At 36.7% G+C, this 19,199-nt stretch overlaps 1 protein-coding gene across 1 annotated transcript in view; it reads right to left on the bottom strand.

The window, feature by feature from the left end:
* Window positions 1–13,924: 13,924 nt before the first annotated feature.
* The window catches only part of NDUFS4 (NADH:ubiquinone oxidoreductase subunit S4), a 111,853-nt gene continuing 106,578 nt past the window's right edge, over window positions 13,925–19,199 (bottom strand). The window contains exon 5 of the mRNA XM_068990729.1: window positions 13,925–14,116. Within this exon, the coding sequence (XP_068846830.1) occupies window positions 14,013–14,116 (104 nt within the window). The 3' untranslated portion in view covers window positions 13,925–14,012. The remainder of the gene's footprint in view (window positions 14,117–19,199) is intronic.

The following is a 19,199-nucleotide window of genomic DNA, read 5'->3' on the forward strand; positions in this document are numbered from 1 at the left end:
TTGATTAATATGTGTCTTGGGGTCTTTCACCTTGGGTTTATCCTATTTGGGACTATCTGGGTTTCTTGGACTTGGGTGATTATTTCCTTCCCCATTTTAGGGAAGTTTTCAACTATCATCTCCTCAAGTATTTTTTCATGGTCTTTCTTTTTGTCTTCCTCTTCTGGGACTCCTATGATTCGAATGTTGGGGCATTTAATATTGTCCTGGAGGTCTCTGAGATTGTCCTCATTTCTTTTAATTCATTTTTCTTTTTTCCTCTCTGATTCATTTATTTCTAATTCTAGACATAATCCTATCTTCTAATCCTATCTTCTGCCTCTGTTATTCTACTATTTGTTGCCTACAGAGTGTTTTTGATCTCATTTATTGCATTATTCATTATATATTGACTTTTTAAAAAATTCTTCTAGGTCCTTGTTAAACCTTTCTTACATCTTCTCAATCCTTGTCCTCAGGCTATTTATCTGTGATTCCATTTTGATTTCAAGATTTTAGATCATTTTCACTATCATTATTCAGAATTCTTTATCAGGTAGATTCCCTATCTCTCCCTTTTTTGTTTGGTTTGGTGGGCATTTATCCTATTCGTTTACCAGCTGGGTATTCCTCTGTCTCTTCATCTTGTTTATATTGCTGAGGTTGGGGTGGTCTTTCTGTATTCTGGCAGTTTGTGAAGTTCTCTTTATTGTGGAGTTTCCTCGCTGTGGGTGGGGTTGTACAGGTGGTTTGTCAAGGTTTCTTGGTTAGGGAAGCTTGTGTCGGTGTTCTGGTGGGTGGAGCTGGATTTCTTCTCTCTGGAGTGCAATGAAGTGTCCAGTAATGAGTTATGAGATGTCAATGGTTTTGGAGTAACTTTGGGCAGCCTGTATATTGAAGCTCAGGACTGTGTTCCTGTGTTACTGGAGAATTTGCATGGTATGTCTTGATCTGGAACTTTTTGGCCATTGGGTGGTGCTTGGTTTCAGTGGAAAGTGTCAGACTGTATTTTTTTGGGCTCCAAAATCACTGCAGACCGTGATTGCAGCCATGAAATTAAAAGACGCTTACTCCTTGGAAGAAAAGTTATGACCAACCTAGATAGCATATTCAAAAGCAGAGATATTACTTTGCCGACTAAGGTCCATCTAGTCAAGGCTATGGTTTTTCCAGTGGTCATGTATGGATGTGAGAGTTGGACTGTGAAGAAGGCTGAGCACCAAAGAATTGATGCTTTTGAACTGTGGTGTTGGAGAAGACTCTTGAGAGTCCCTTGGACTGCAAGGAGATCCAACCAGTCCATTCTGAAGGAGATCAACCCTGGGATTTCTTTGGAAGGAATGATGCTAAAGCTGAAACTCCAGTACTTTGGCCACCTCATGCGAAGAGTTGACTCACTGGAAAAGACTTTGATGCTGGGAGGGATTGGGGGCAGGAGGAGAAGGGGATGACCGAGGATGAGATGGCTGGATGGCATCACCGACTCGATGGACATGAGTCTGATTGAACTCCGGGAGTTGGTGATGGACAGGGAGGCCTGGAGTGCTGCGATTCATGGGGTCGCAAAGAGTCGGACACAACTGAGCAACTGAACTGATGGAGGCATTTGATGAGCTCCTGTTGATTAATGTTCCCTGGAGTCAGGAGTTCTCTGGTGTTCTCAGGATTTGGACTTAAGCCTCCTGCTTCTGGTTTTCAGTCTTATTTTTACAGTAGTCTCAGAACTTTTCCTTCTATACAGCACTGTTGATAAAACATCTCCTTTCAAAGACAATGGGCTGCTTTTCTGGGTGCCTGATGTCCTCTGCTGGCATTCAGAAGTTGTTTTGTGGAATTTACTCAGCATTTAAATGTTCTTTTGATGGAATTTGTGGGGGAGAAAGTGGTCTCCCTGTCCTATTCCTCTGCCATCTTAGGACGCCACTTTTTGTTTTTTAATATGATCCACCTTTTGACATTTAGATGTTGTTTCCTTCTCTGGAATTCTCTCCATATATTTCTTTAAATGGTATAACCTAAAGCAAAATGGATTCTGTATTTGATCCTTGGGAAATTTAACTGAAACAATTCTTCACTTATCTCAGTTTATCCTTTGCTTCAGTTCAGTTCAGTTCAGTCACTCAGTCCTGTCGGAGTCTGCAACCCCATGGACTACAACATGCCAGGCTTCCCTGTCCATCACCAACTCCTGGAGCTTACTCAAACTCTTGTTCATTGAGTTGGTGATGCCCTCCAACCATCTCACCCTCTATCATCCCTTTCTCCTCCTGCCTTCAATCTTTCCCAGCATCAAGGTCTTTTCAAATGAGTCAGTTCTTCGCATCAGGTGGCCAAAGTATTGGAGTTTTAGCTTCAGTATCAGTCCTTCCAACGAATATTCAGGACTGATTTCCTTTAGGATGGACTGGTTGTATCTCCTTTCTGTCCAAGGGACCTCAAGAGTCTTTTCCAACACCACAGTTCAAAAACATCAGTTCTTTGGTGCTCAGCCTCTCTCTAGTTCAACTCTCACATCCATACATGACTACTGGAAAAATCATAGGTTTGACTAGACAGACCTTTACTGACAAAGTAATGTCTCTGCTTTTTAATATGCTGTCTAGGTTTTTCATAGCTTTTCTTTCAAGGAGCAAGCATCTTTTAATTTCATGGCTATAGTCACCATCTGCAGTGATTTTGGAGCCCAAGAAAATAAAGTCTGTCACTGTTTCCATAGTTTCCCCATCTATTTGCCATGAAGTGATGGGACTAGATGACGTTAGTTTTCTGAATAATCTTAGTTTTCTGAATGTTGAGTTTTATGCCAAGTTTTTCACTCTCCTCTTTCACTTTCATCAAGAGGCTCTTCAGTTCCTTTTCGGTTTCTGCCATATGGTTGGTGTCATCTACATATCTGCGGTTACTGATATTTCTCCCTGCAATCTTGATTCCAGCTTTTGCTTCATCCAGCCTGGCATTTCACATGAAGTACTCTGCATTTAAGTTAAACAAGCAGGGTGACAATATACAGCCTTGACATACTCCTTTCCAGATTTGGAATCAGTGTGTTGTTGAACATTCATTTCTAACTGTTGCTTCTTGACATGCACATAGATTTCTCATGAGGCAGGTAAGGTGGTCTGTTATTCCCATCTCTTTAGGAATTTTCCACAGTTTGTGTGATCCACACAAAGTCTTTGGCATAGTCAATAAAGCATAAGTAGATGTTTTTCTGGAACTCTTGCTTTATTGATGTTCTGATGGAGGTTGGCAATTTGATCTCTGGTTTCTCTGCCTCTTCTAAATCCAGCTTGAACATCTGGAAGTTCATGGTTCATATACTGTTGAAGCCTGGCTTGTAGAAGTTTGAGCATTCCTTTGCTAGCACGTGAGATGAGTGCAATTGTGTGGTAGTTTGAATATTCTTTGGCATTGCCTTTCTTTGGGATTGGAATGAAAACTGATCTTCTCCCGTCCTATGGCCACTGCTGAGTTTTCCAAATTTGCTTGGCATAAGTGCAGTCTTTTCACAGCATCATCTTTTAGGATTTGAAATAGCTCAACTGGAATTCCATTACCTCCACTAGCTTTGTTCATAGTGATGCTTCCTAAGGCCCAATTGACTTCACATTCCAGGATGTCTGGCTCTAGGTGAGTGATCCTTTAGTACACAGCAAAATTGCAGTATGTCCACCTCGGGTCCTTCCACATTTTTACATACTTTGTTGTTCAGTCACTCAGTTGTGTCCAACTCTTAGTGACCCCATGGACTGCAGCATGCCAGGCTTCCTTGTCTTTCACTATCATACTTACTTGATTCCTCTTCATCTTATGGTTCTCTATAATCGTTCATCTCCTTCTCATTGTTAGTAATTTTTTAATTTAAAGATCAATTATTATGTCTTGCAAATGTATAATCTATATTTCAAGTGTACTACTGTGTCCCCTTAGGTGAACTGCCATTTTTAAAAGAGTAAAGCATGCTTTAATTGTGGTGTATATTACTTTAGACTCACATGGAAATCCCTTTGTAAAAATCATGATGTCCAAAATATTTCCTTCATTTCAAGAATTGTAAATTTGTATTAATGCTGAAAACCCAGCCTCTGTGCACCGATGCTGAATTGAATCTTAGAGAAAGAGTTTTGGGTGAAATAGAAAAGAATAGTTTTGTTGCTTTACCAGACAAAGCAGGACACAGCAGCCTCATGTCTCAAAAACTGTGTATCACAACCTAAGAGGGTTTGGTGAGGAGTTTTACAGCGGTGGTTCAAGGGCAGGGTTACTGATAATGATCATGGTGTGTATATTCATAAAGAAAAATATCAGCAGATATTACAGTATAACCTACTATTATTGATTTTCTCTTGAAATATTCATTAAAGAGTATATTCAAGTTAGATAGTAACATATGCTTAATCACTCTGTATTCAAATACATTATTTCCATTGCTTACTCATAAAACCATTAATTAGTTCAAGTATTCACAACAGACTGCTAGGTCCTGTTTATTCTTGATTATAAATACAAATTTAAAAATGAAACTACATTATTTTATAAGTTCTACTTTTCTACTTTTATCTGTAGGCATTCTGCTTTATCTATCTTACATTATGATTAAGGTTTTAAAAAGTTACTTAAGTAGAGATCCTAGCAAATACACATCAATTTAGCCAAATGCCTGGCCATAAATAATATTTAATAAATGATGTGAATTTTCATGAAGGAAAAGTATTTAATATTTATCAAGTATCTACTGAGTGCTGATTGATTCAGTGACACTTGATAAGGGCACTAAGGCATTAGAGAGGTAAAGTGCAAGCGGCATATCTGACATTTGACCTAATAGCTGTCTTGCTAAAGAATACTGTGCTTTAGTTTCTCTTTTAAGGAGGTAATGAATCTAATAAGTTTATTTATTTACTTATTACAAGTTTTATTTACTTAAACTCTTCTTGGCTTAGGCAGGCCTGATTTTATTCATAGGTCATAGTCGGCACGTGACTGTTCTAAGAAACTATTCAAAATGAGAGACAGTTATGAAGCCTCATTGTGATTAAGACTGGTTTTGACAACTTGTGTAAGTTAGTCCTTGTTCCACAACTTCAATTACATCTTCTATTATCTTTGAAGGCTCTTCTAAACTAATCTTTCTTGTAAATACCCATAACTATGTACTGCCAAACAAACTTAAGTTTAAAGAATGCAGTGTTTCTGGGCTAAGAAGATTCCCTGGAGGATGACGTGGCAATCCACTCCAGTATTCTTGCCTGGGCAATCCTGGGCAGAGGAGCCTGGTGTGCTATATTCCATAGGGTCGCACAGAGCCTGACATGATTAAAATGACTTAGTGTGCATGCATGCATTCCTTACTTACCACCTCTTCCTCTCTGTTTACTGAAAGTAATTTCCCTAAGGAATTGTCATGGACCCTCCTGTTTTTATAATCTTCTAGCCACTACTCTATTCATCGCCAGAGCTTTCATTATTACAGTACAGCCAATGGTCTTGGTCTATATGCTAAGCTCCAGACTCACATTTCCAATGGAGGGCTATGAATCTTTAACTGATAGCTCATACGCATCCTGTAGTTACTATAACTAAAATTGAATTCATCTGCCCACATGTAGATTTATAAACAGAAAACCAAATCACACCAAAAATGAATGTTTCACCAAATAAGGAATGTTAAGAATTTTGTTTTGTTTTACACAATGATGGAAAACTAGAGAAGTATCTAATTTTTTGGTTTTTGCAGATGTCAGTTTTGAGTAATATTTCTTCCAATATTTCTTCATGTTGCTTTGTTCCACATGGACCATCCTAGTCATGGTGCAAATGCTGCAGGAATGGAAAATCTGACTTTTAGATTATTCTGTATGTGGCTTTTAACCCTGATCTTGTCAATCAAGTATCAAAAACATTACATATAGTTGTTTTCGTGTTTAACCATTATAAGCCATAACACATGCTCATAGATCATGAGCATTTTATGTGTTGCTCTGATATCCACTGAGGTTTGTTTTTATGTTTGTCAAATTTATTGGGGTTTTACATTCATTCAGTTCAGTTGTTCAGTCGTGTCTGACTCTTTGCGACCCCATTCAGTAGGATGTACAAAATTTAAGTATAGAGCTGATATGATATACACTAAGAAAAAAACACAGCAAAGTACAAGAGTACACAGTCTGCTTTGCATACAAAAGGATATGAATATGTAATTTCCTTAATTTGCAAAATGAAATACAAATCAGCAATAAAATTGGTTCCACCATAGAGGGTGGGTAAGAATGGGGCTCTTTCAACTTTTTAGTACAATTTTGACTTCTGACCATGTTAAAATTTTAAATGTTTAAACAATAAATCAACAAGAAAAAATCCTATAGATGAATACAAAGAACAAATGAACCTAGTTGTACATGAAAATAGATAACAGAGTTAATTCAATAAACCAGGAAACAGTTTTTCTGAAGAAACTGTTGAAAAAATCTTGTACTTTACCTCATTACCTCATTTAGAGATTTTAAACCATTTTGTGTGTATTTTAAGAGAGTAAAAGAGTAATACACTGATGTTAGGAACCAGGATTCTCATTGAGAGAAGGGTGTTAAAATATTAAATGGGGGTGGGAGGAGTGAAGGGGAAGGTGAAGAGAAAGAATTCTGACCCACTGGACTGGAATTGGGTTATCAAAATAATATAAAATGTGTGTATACGTGTAAACTTTGCCCACTTACATGGGCCTATATAGCACCCCAATTAAAAAAAATTTTTTTGAAGTATAGTTGATTTATAATCTTGTGTTTTTACTATATAACAAAATGATTGTTATATATTTTTTTCAAATTCTTTCCCATTATGATTATCTTCCCATTATGATTTATCACAGGATATTGAACATAGATCCCTGTGGTATTCAGTAGGACCTTGTTTATCTATTCTACCCTATATATACTAGTTTGTATCTGTTAATCCCAAACTCTCAGTCCTTCCCTCCCCTTCGGCAACTAGAAGTTTGTTCTCTGTTTCTGTTTCATAAATATGTTCATTTGTGTCACATTTTAGCTTCCACTTGTGAGTGATATCATACAGTATTTGTCTCCTTCTGACTTACTTTGCTTAGTATGATAATCTCTAAGTTTCATCCATATTGCTGCAAATGGCATTATCTCATTCTTTTTATGGCTGAGTAATATTCCATTGTAATATTCCATCATGGCATCTGGTCCCATCACTTCATGGGAAATAGATGGGGAAACAGTGGAAACAGTATAAGACTTTATTTTTGGGGGCTCCAAAATCACTGCAGATGGTGACTGCAGCCATGAAATTAAAAGACGCTTACTCCTTGGAAGAAAAGTTATGACCAACCTAGATAGCATATTCAAAAGAAGAGACATTACTTTGCCGACTAAGGTCCATCTAGTCAAGGCTATGGTTTTTCCAGTGGTCATGTATGGATGTGAGAGTTGGACTGTGAAGAAGGCTGAGCACCAAAGAATTGATGCTTTTGAACTGTGGTGTTGGAGAAGACTCTTGAGAGTCCCTTGGACTGCAAGGAGATCCAACCAGTCCATTCTGAAGGAGATCAACCCTGGGATTTCTTTGGAAGGAATGATGCTAAAGCTGAAACTCCAGTACTTTGGCCACCTCACATGAAGAGATGACTCACTGGAAGACTTTGATGCTGGGAGGGATTGGGGGCAGGAGGAGAAGGGGACGACACAGGATGAGATGGCTGGATGGCATCACTGACTCGATGAATGTGAGTCTGAATGAACTTTGGGAGTTGGTGATGGACAGGGAGGCCTGGAGTGCTGCGAATCATGGGGTCGCAAAGAGTCGGACACGACTGAGCGACTGAACTGAATTGAATATTCCATTGTATACCCACATCTTCTTTATCCATTCATCCATTGATGGACATTTAGGTTGTTTCCACGTCTTGTCTATCATAAATAGTGCTATGGACACAGGAATAACACCCTAACACTGATTTCAAAATATTACTTTCTACTAAAAGGAAACAGAACTTCTTAAAGAAATGACTGATTCCAGGTCTAAGGGGGGAATGTACAAGGTAAACCTAACATATATATTGTTCCAGATTCTTTATTTGTTATTGCAGATTCTTTATTCTTTACCATCTGAGCTACAGGGAAGTCCCATAGGACAGTAATGAATACTGAATAAAAGAGAATCCAAAAGTCAATAATAAGTTGGTGGGGGTAATTTAGTAAATGGAGGAACTGAAAGAACTAAAAATTTATCATTTGCAATATCTGGTATAGTACCTGATTTGGGTAAGGATGGTCCAAAAATCCTTACACAATTTGGTAAAATTTTCTTAGGAAACAGGATTTATGCAATCTTGAAGTATCAACCCATAGATTACTAAATAAGAGATAAAAAAGTACTTTATGATGGAAACCCTGGCATGTACCACCTTAGCCAAGTGATCACACTGACATCACCAGTAACTGGACAGTGACTTTACGTGCTGCCAGAATTGATTCTTTGAGAAAAACATAACATTACTATTAATTGGTGATTTTAAGTTTGAACACTTGGTTGATGTGGTACATGCCCAATTTCTCCATCGTAAGTACTTTTATCTCTGTTAGTACATAATGTATGGGTTGGCACTTTTGAGATTGCATAAATCTGTTTCCCAACAAAATTTCACCATTGTGTTAGCATTCTTTGGATTATTACAGTAAATATTTAACTCAAATCTCAACATGAGAAAACACTGGGAGAAACCCAAATTGTGGAACAGTTTTTTGAGGACAGCCCAAATTCTTAAAAAACAAATGCTACGGAAAAAACAAAAAAGCAGGTAAACTGTGCAAAATAAAAGGAGACTAAATTTAATATACAATTACTGACTGGATATGGGATTGAAATAAATCAGTATAAAGAACAATATTGGGGCAATCTGGTGAAGTCTGAATATGGACAATTGAGCTGAATTTTTAAAAATTGTGACAATGCTGTTATAGAATATAGAATGTCTTTTTCTTTTTTAATTTTAATTTTTATTTTTCTTTACAATACTGTATTGGTTTTGCCATACATTGACATGAACCCACCACAGGTGTGCATGCGTTCTCAAACATGAACCCCCCTCCCACCTCCCTCCCCATAACATCTCTCTGGGTCATCCCCGTGCACCAGCCCCAAGCATGCTGTATCCTGCATTGGACATAGACTGGCAATTCGATTAGAATGTCTTTTTCTAAATTATGTAGAGATATGGTGCCTGAACCTTTTAAATGAAGGCTGCAGGGAGGAAGGAAAATGCATGTGACAAAATATTAACTAGTAAACTTAAGTGAAGGGTATATGAGTATTTTTTTTCTTATAATAAAAATTTACAGAAAACCCCAGCGAAAAGAAAAAAAAAGCTTAGAAATATAATCACTGATCTTTAGGAGAAAATCTATTACATTATGATAATTATATTGCAAAAAGCAACATCATGAATTTCCTGCAGTAAGTAATGAAATCTCCTGGACTTATTCTTGTTAAACCGGAGAGAGACACTGAAGCTCCTCATGAGGTTCCCAGAGTCCAAACTACAGGTGTAATCATGTCTATATCTATAGGTAATCAATTAAATCACAATCCAAAATCTATTTTTTCCCAATTTTGTGACTTAATCTTCATTACCCATGTAGGATTAATATTTATTTTCCAAAGAAACCCACTGTAATGAAACTCAATGTAATAACTGTACATTAACTTTTCTATCATTTTAACATTAAGATAAAACAAGATTTATAAAATTAAAAAAAAATCTTTTGAGACCTAAAATTTTAAAAATCCATTTAAAATAAAATTAACTCTTGAGCGGTCAGTATAATTCTTAGATGAGTATAAATAAAGTCAACACTTGAGCAGCTATTTAATAGAGTTCCAGTAAATATTCACTAACAGTTTCAAAGAGATATCAACTAAAAGCCAGAAGAGATTGGGACAGATTAGGTTTGGTTTGTATTCAGAATCATTTAAACAATCAAAGTAACCATTTTTTATCCAGTTTTCCCATGAATGAGGCTTTGAAGAAGACATTGAGAAAGAAATCTCAGAGCTTACGCTTCTAGTCATTTGCAGTCTGGCTGGGGAGGTAGGAGTTATGTTTTTAAATATAAAAACAAAAACCCAGAAAATAAAATCAATACACAATTTAAACTTCTGTTTTTCAGATGTTTAAATTGTGTATTACATACCATATTATAAAAAATGTCATGGGAAAACACTATAGTCAGTGGAAAGTGTGATAACAGTGCAGTTTTGTTTTTTTTTAAATGTACTTTTGTTTTATAAAAGCAACATGTATTATGAAGAAAAATAATACCAGAAACACACACACCAGGTATACAACTATGGTTATCTTAAGAGTGGTGGAATTTATGATTCTTTGATTTCTATATCAAATATTTTTGCAACACTTTTATAACCAAAGCACAAATATTTTAAAGAAATAATTTAAAGATATCATTAAAAATACAAAGTAATATACACTATAAGCACCTAATTGTCCTGAGAAGTTAGTTCTGCAACATCAGCTTCATAGGGCTGGGGTGCCCCAGGATATCTTCCTAGAAGAGACAGAATGCCCACACAGCTGTAACAGTGCCCTGTGCATGACAGAGTGAGTGCTTAATAAAGTCACTCAGATTATATTAATTTTCACCTACCCCATTAGGTCAATAACCCCCCATTCTGGAGATGAGGAAACAGAGAAATTTACTTGACTTTGTAAAGATCACCGAGCTAGTAAATGGCTGAACCAGAATTCAAGTCCAAGTTGTCTAACTCAGTCTTTACTCATACTAAATTGGCAATTACTAGCAGAATATAAGCTCCCTCTGTAGGTCTGTAACACACGGGCAGGGGGACCTTGTCAATCTTGTCACTATGGTTTATAGGTAATGGGAAACTTAAAACTGGCGTTCAGAATCGGTCAATAAAGATAATAACTTTGTATCTGTGATCAAAAGGAAAAAAAAAATTCAAATACCAAAAAAAAAAACAAAATGATAATACTAAAATTTTTAAATTAAAATAGTGTAAAAGAATAAGATATTAATAACTGATGTTAAAAGTCACTAAAACATCTATTTCAGGATTATTGGCAAAGTACCTGCTTTTTGACTTAGAAAATTTACATCACAGGATCCCTTAGTGTTGCATAAGACAGATTCTATAAAAATGATAGCTGTCTGGTTTATTTTCTTTCTTTTAGGACCTGTCATACTTAACATCCCCCAAAAAACAAAAGGGGACTCCTTTATGCTAGTCTTATATTGTCTTATTATAAGGGGTATAAATATTTTTTTTAAAAAACTGAAATTTAACCTTATACTCACTGAAATATCTGTGGAACTTAACAGCTAAATTTTATCATTTTGTAGAGTTTACCACTTACTTAAAATCTTAAATTAGTAGTAATTAAAATGTATAATTTTTCAAGCAAAGGTAAGATGGCATGATATGAACTGTAGTATAAAAGATGCATTTATAACTATGTAGACTTATACAAATAATACATCCTTACAGTAGTATATTTAAAAAGCATATTGAAAGTTAAATGTGAAAGACCCACGACTCTCTTCTCCCACAACCAGTGGTAAGCAGTAAACTCAAGTTACTAGTTTCTTATATATTTTTTCCCAAATATTCTAGGTGCATATGTAATACCACGTGCTGCCCACCAAACCCCAGATATTATTTACTACTCTTTTCTTTCACTTAGCACTATATCTTGAATATCATTCCAAACAGCTCATACAGATTATTTCTTGTTCTTTACAATAGCTGTATTAACACTCCATTTAACTTTATTCCATTTTAATAGACATTTAGATTATTTCCACTTACTAGCTATTAGAAACAATTCTGTAATATCCTTGGTACATTCACTTCTGTGTACACCCACAGGCTATTTGTCTGGAAGATAATTTTTAGAATTAAATGGAATACGCAGTTAACATTTTGAAGAGAGACTTCCAATAGGCTCTCCAAAACAATATCATAAAAATTTATACTCTGACATGTTTTCTTTGTTGGGCTAGGTCAATGTGCTATTAGTGTTTTTAAGAAATGCGATTGTGAGAGACTGTATATTTAGTATATAATTTTTGAAACATCAAAGAATGTATTAACAATCCAAAGAAATTATTTGCCATTAATAACACCTATTTCTCTGTAACTAAAGTAATTAACAGTATGTGCTTTGAAGACAGACAGAAATGGGTTCAAATGCTATTGTGTAATTTTGAGCATGTTATCTAGTCATTTTAACCCTTAATTTAAATGTCTGCAAAATGGGGAAAACAGTGAATTATTCAGTTCAGTCATTCAGTTGTGTCTGACTCTTTGTGACCCCATGAACTGCAGCACGCCAAGCTTCTCTGTCCATCACCAACTCCCGGAGTCCACCCAGACCCATGTCCATTGTGTCAGTGATGCCATCCAAGCATCTCATTCTTTGTCGTCCCCTTCTCCTCCTGCCCTCAATCTTTCCCAGCGTCAGGGTCTTTTCAAACGAGTCAGCTCTTTGCATCAAATGCCAACGTTTTGAAGTTTCAGCTTCAACATCAGGCCCTCCAATGAACACCCAGGACTGATCTTCTTTAGGATGGACTGGTTGGATCTCCTTGTAGTCCAAGGGACTCTCAAGAGTCTTCTCCAACACCACGGTTCAAAAGCATCAATTCTTTAATTTCATGGCTGCAATCACCATCTGCAGTGATTTTGGAGCCCAGAAAAATAAAGTCAGCCACTGTTTCCACTGTTTCCCCATCTATTTGCCATGAAGTGATGGGACCAGATGCCATGATCTTTGTTTTCTGAATGTTGAGCTTTAAGCCAACTTTTTCACTCTCCTCTTTCACTTTCGCCATAGTTCCGCTTCACTTTCTGCCATAAGGGTGGTGTCATCTGCGTACCTGAGGATATTGATATTTCTCCTGGCAATCTTGATTCCAGCTTGTGCTTCTTCCAGCCCAGCGTTTCTCATGATGTACTCTGCCTAGAAGTTAAATAAGCAGGGTGACAATATACAGCCTTGATGTACTCCTTTTCCTGTTTGGAACCAGTCTGTTGTTCCATGTCCAATTCTAACTGTTGCTTCCTGACCTGTATACAGGTGTCTCAAGAAGCAGGTCAGGTGGTCTAGTATTTCCATCTCTTTCAGAATTTTCCAGTTTATTGTGATCCACACAGTGAATTATTATGAAGATTAGTATATAGTGTTTATTGAGATAACTGACAAAAGTATGTGCTTGGTAACCCATACTGTATGATCTAAATGATCAGCACATAACAAAGACATGTATTTACTTACATTTTCTAAAAACAGTGAACACTAGACATATCTAACAAAGAATTGATTTTTATTTTCTGAGTCTTTTAGTTCACAAGAGTATAAAATCTTTACCTGAACCATCACAATCATGAAGTACTGATTAGTGGGCAAAGTTTAGTATGGAACACAATTCACTCAGGTTCAAAGAAGCTTAGAGAAACAGTTCTAAATAAAGAAGCAAATTTCAATAATAAGGAGATTTGGGCTTAGGTTTATCAGACTGCAAAGTAATCATGAATTTCTTTTCCTGCCATAAGGGTGGTGTCATCTGCGTACCTGAGGATGTTGATATTTCTCCTGACAATCTTCCTTTCTTTAACAGGAAAATTTGTAAGACAGTATTTTGATAATGAGGGTTGGTAGTTTATAAACACTGTTAACTTGAGAATGGCCATAAAAAACAAGTGTAAAACTTCAATGTTGCAGCTGATTTCAAATATTTTTTTTAATAGATTTTTTAAGTGCTGAAATTTCCTAGAGGTATGATCACCTGTAAAGGAAATTATAACATGTTTAATTTGGGACATCAAAAAACATTTAAAATAGACACCACAAAAATGTTTCTGTAGTTTAAAGGTCAAATTTATTAGGAGATTAAGAGGTGTATTATACACAGACTATAAATACTGCACAGCTGACTTTATTCACAGTCAAGCACAGAGATACAGTCCATGCCAACCTATTTTGTGGATACTCTTGTTCTTTTATTCCAAGAAAAGTTTGCGCCATAAGACTTGGACTTAGGTTTTGGAACCTTTCTCTCCTCAACATCATAGCTCCATCCTAGAAAACAAAGACAATAATAAACCCACAAAAACACAATTAAAGAGGATCCCTGAAGAACACAGCAAGCAGAGGCTAACTTTCATAAATTTAATGTTCATTTATCAGGAGTATGTGTCAACACATCTTAAGTATAAATACTTAGTAATGTGTTCCTTTCTAATCCTATGTGACAAGAGGGTCTTAACTATTGCCTGAAGATGATTTATCATATCTTAAAGGTTCAAGCCATGATTCAGTTTCTCTCTGCTGAATATTGTTCAATATTGATGGTTATGTATTATGTAAAAATTTACATTCCTCCTTGTGGTTTAATATGTGACTTCAGTATCTGAAATAAGGAGCACTGAACACCACAACCCATCTCACTGCTTTCTAAGAGCTGGTGCCTTTACAACAGTTTGGAGCTCACTTGAAGTGATTATAGAAAAACATGTACACAACTATATAAATCAGAGTTAGAAGAGACCATAAGAGATTACTTGGTTCAGCTCCCTTGACTATGACAGGCTATTGATTAAACTCAAGAAGTTTTTCAACATTTGTTTCAAGGGCTATCAACATCAGAATCCCATTCAAGTATCTGGTAACAATGCAAATTCTTAGGCCTGACCAGAGGTCCACTGGATCAGCTCTTGAGGGGACCTGGGAATCTGCACTTAATTGATTCCAGGAAATTTTTATGCATAGAAATTTGAGTTGTTTCTGCTTAGTCCCTAACTTGTGTCCAACTCTTCAGCGACCCTCGTGCACCGCAGTCTGCCAGGCTCCTTTGTCCTGGGATTTCCCAGGTAAGAATACTGGAGTGGGTTGCCATTTCCTTCTCCAGGGGATCTACCTGACCCAGGGATCAAACATGCATCTCCTGCACTGGCAGGTGGATTCTCTACCACTGAGCCACCTGGGAAGCCCTACCGCTCGTCTAATCTGTTCATTCTCTTCTGAGAGTCATTCCTTCTCTCCAAAGTCCTTCTCAGTGTTTCACAATTTTGAAAACTGGGTTTATGTATGTCTATGCTATGCTAAATGGCTTCAGTCATGTACAACTCTGTGACCCTATGGACTGTAGCCCGCCAGGCTCCTCTGTCCATGGGATTCTCCAGGCAAGAATACTGCAGTGGGTTGCTGTGGCCTCCTCCAGAGAATCTTCCTGACCCAGGGGTCAAACATCTCTTACACCTCCTGTATTGGCAGGTGGGTTCTTTACTGCTAGTGCCATGTGGGAAGCCCCATATATGTCTATACCTCTGCCTTGGGTTTTTCTCCATATCTTTGAAGAACTATACTTAAAGCAGAAGTATATCTTATTCTATTAAACCAAACAAACACTCCTCCTTGAAAATATAATTACGTCCTCCTCCTATTCCCCAGTCTAAGCAACCTATCTATACAATTCACTTTTCTTCATTAGATCCATTTTCCATCCCTGTAATTTATCATTCTTCTCTCCCAGAACTTTCTTCAAATAACTCATCTTGAAACATTTGATTCATGGCTGAATCATGTAGTCATATATAAAATGTCCAAACTGAATATCATAGTCTAATTAAGTAACTTTCTTGATCTTAGGAGTTGTCATGAATTCTAGTGCCTCTAGGTGAGTCTAATTTGCTACCACAAAGCTTATGTTTCCACAAGCCTCTTAGAATTCATTTTGCCATAAAAGTGAAACTTAAGAAACTCAAAGTATACTGCTAGTGTGCCTATTTCAGTGTTCTAAAAGGGAAAGCAATTTAATAACTCCACTGCTATATCTCTTTGAAGAAAGCCCATTTGCTATAAGGAAATGGAGGAGGGAAGAAAATGAAACAAATGTCTTAAAATATCTTCCACAGACCCTGAACTTATTATAAGATATTAACAAGTAGTTATTTGAATTTCAAAAAATTTACTAAAGAGCATAAGAATAGTACCTACTTTACAGGTTGTCATGAAGATTAAACAAACGAATTCATTAAAGTGCTTAGCGCCTGGTATTTCAGTTCTGTGAGACAGGTATTTTTCTAAAACCTTTATATGAATTCATATTAGTTCCTTTACATAACTGAGGAAACTGAGGCCCAGAATGATTAGGAAACTACCTAGCACAAGGTCCCTTTCCTTTCTCAGCTAGGAAAGGGCACAAGCAGAATCTGAATACACACGGCCTAATTCTGGAGCCTGTGCCTTAAATACACTATATTGTTCCTTGTGGTTTAATAGTAAGCACTTGATAAATGTTAAAGCTATTATTTTTCCCTCAAGTTTGATTTTCAACTTCCTAGCAGCTTACTTTCTATTGAAGTAAAGTATTAATGTAAATAAACTTTCTGTCACATTGTAACCCATTAGTTTTGAATTTATGATGCTTTGAATATAGTTAGGCATAAGTTGGTCTAGTTATTTACTACAGAAAGAGGTTTTGGTAAGCAAACTAATACTATAAACTGAGCATAATTTTAACACTATAAACTTCTCAAGCATTTTCTACATTAATCAGCAAATGGTGCTGATAATTATAAAAAATATTCAGTTCAATAAAGCAGATGTAACTATTTACTGTACATTTATTATACATTTAATAAGTATTATCAATTGCTTTCTCTGTGTCAGGAACTCTATGGAAACCAGAGGTGAAACGGTAAACAAAAAATCCCCAAGCTGCTTCAAGTATTTATGAGAAGAAGTTAACTAGTAAATGAATAGTATATTAGGTGTTATTATAGTAAAACAGGGCTTCCCAGGTGGTGCTAGTGGTAAAGAACCTGCCTTCCAATGCAGGAGACATAAGAGCTGTGAGTTCCATCCCTGGCTTGGGAAGATCACTGGAGGAGGTGAGGGCGATCTAGTATTCTAGATCCACTTTAGTGTTCTTGCCTGGAAAATCCCATGGACAGAGGAGCCTAGCAACCTACAGTCCATAGGGTTGCAGAGTCAGACACGACCTGGCACCCACACATAGTAAAACATCCAATTAAACACACACACAGACACACACACACACACGAGTACTTAAGAGAAAACAGTTTAAGAGAGGGCACCTTGCATCTGAGAAGATCACATTTGAATGAAGATGTAAAGGTCAGAATTAGTCATGCGGATGTCTGGAAAGACAGCTTGCAGGCAGAGAACCCAAGTACAAAGACCTCCAGTTAAGAATGTCCCTGGTATTCCACATTCTAGGTCCTGTGCTTTAAATGTAATTGCACTGAGTTTTAAAATTTAGCTCATAGGTTTCTTGGTTTATGGGTTAGGCATTATAATTATCCTTATTTTGTATCTAATTATGAGGAAAAAATAGAGGAGATAAGCAGCCTAAAGCCACGTTGTTAATAAGTGGCAAAGCTTGGATTTTAACTCAGGTTAAGTCTATGCACATAGCCACATCATAATAAAACTGTATTTATTTTTAAAAGTCCTGTAACTGTGATTTTTTAAAATCTGTTTCACCCATGTCCTTTCAATCTATGTGATTTCCTAACCATTTTTCCTATTTTTGTAAATGAGTTGAAAAGACTGTTTTAAGAATCCTTCCCTATGTTCCTCCCCTAGTTATGAAGCAGGTAAATAGTTTCTAGTGTCAATTCTATGTCTGACTACAATGGTTACTGGTAAGTTACCTGAGACCTCAGTAAACTTTTATTGCCAAATGATGGGTGAGAGAACTTATCTTCCCTCCCCCTCAGCCTCCCACCCCAAACTCTCCAGACAAGAAAGACATCTTAAGAGGAGCTGAAGAAGAAATGAGAAATATTTAGGAATTGCTATTACAACACACACATACCTGGTAATCACTCATTTACACAGTTAATCTTTCAATCACAAGGGAGAAAAAGCAATTTTTTAAACTGCATCAGAATGCAGACATTAGCTCTATTATCTCTTCTGTCTGTGAAAGTCTAAAAATGTTGTCAGGGTCACTGCAATGTGAGAAGACTGGGGTTTTGTACACATAAAAGAACAACTGGTTTGAGTTTTCTCCTGGTAACTAAGGAGTGAGCTGACTTGGGAATTGTAAGCCAGATTATAGTTGCTGTTGATGGTGATAACAACAATAAATAGAAGTATCACTATAGGGGTTGGAATGTGGATGGGCAAAACACCCCGTGAAAGCAAACAAAACCACACATAGAAGAAACGTATTAGCATTTGCTAATAGTATCCACCTCTGTATTACTTTACCACAGCCATCCATGATTTTAAGGACGTATGGGAGAAAAGTTTCTTTCCCTCACATTTTTCTGTGGAAAACAACTGTGTTCCCAAAACTAGACACACACCTATGTTTCTCTGATTAAGTAAAAGCAAAGAAGGATATGGGGAAGTCTAATAACAATTCATAATAGAGACTGAAACTCAAGTCAGGGTCTACGTAAATCTCCCTTTGGATTTTTTAGCAAAGTTTTCTACTATATAGGACTGATGTTACAATGAAAATTTGCTCTTTTCTGGAACCCTGTTAAGAATCTGACCACATTTCCAATCATCCTTTTCCAAAGAGTTTACCTTATAGTGCCTGGATGAACAAATTTACTGGTCCCACTAAAAACTTCCTACCATAGTCTCCCCCACATTTTTTGTGATATTCCTGGCAATATAAAGGACAGTGGAAGAAGCGGTGAGCTTTAGCTAAAAAGACAAAATGACTGTTAGAGTAACAGCACTTGAAAGGACATCAAACATTTGTACTTAATAAGCATGTTACATGAATTGTACTCATCTTTTCTATATCCTATTTGAAACTTCTTAGAAAGATAATATAACTTGCAGGGAATAAAACAACAGGCATTTAAGAATGCAATCTTATTTGTGAAATGTTTAAATTTCCATAGGAATTTCTTTTTCAGCCTGAAAGTTTTCTTTTTTTAAAAGAAATAACTCAAACTTGAGAGTTTTTTAATGAGATTAGGAAAGTGAAAACGCATCCTCTGAAGAATGCTTGTATAAAATCAAGGTGTGTGCAGTCTATGACAATGGTTTCATGTGTTGTTCTTCTGCGACACTGAAAACCAGCCCGTCCTCCTCCCAGCTGTGCAACAGAAGATGATCAAAGCAACTGAGTCCAAGGCAGCTGCCCCAGGGACGGGGTAAAGCTCCTAGGGCT

Source organism: Capricornis sumatraensis, chromosome 18, assembly GCF_032405125.1.
Source record: "Capricornis sumatraensis isolate serow.1 chromosome 18, serow.2, whole genome shotgun sequence".
Taxonomy (NCBI): domain Eukaryota; kingdom Metazoa; phylum Chordata; class Mammalia; order Artiodactyla; family Bovidae; genus Capricornis; species Capricornis sumatraensis.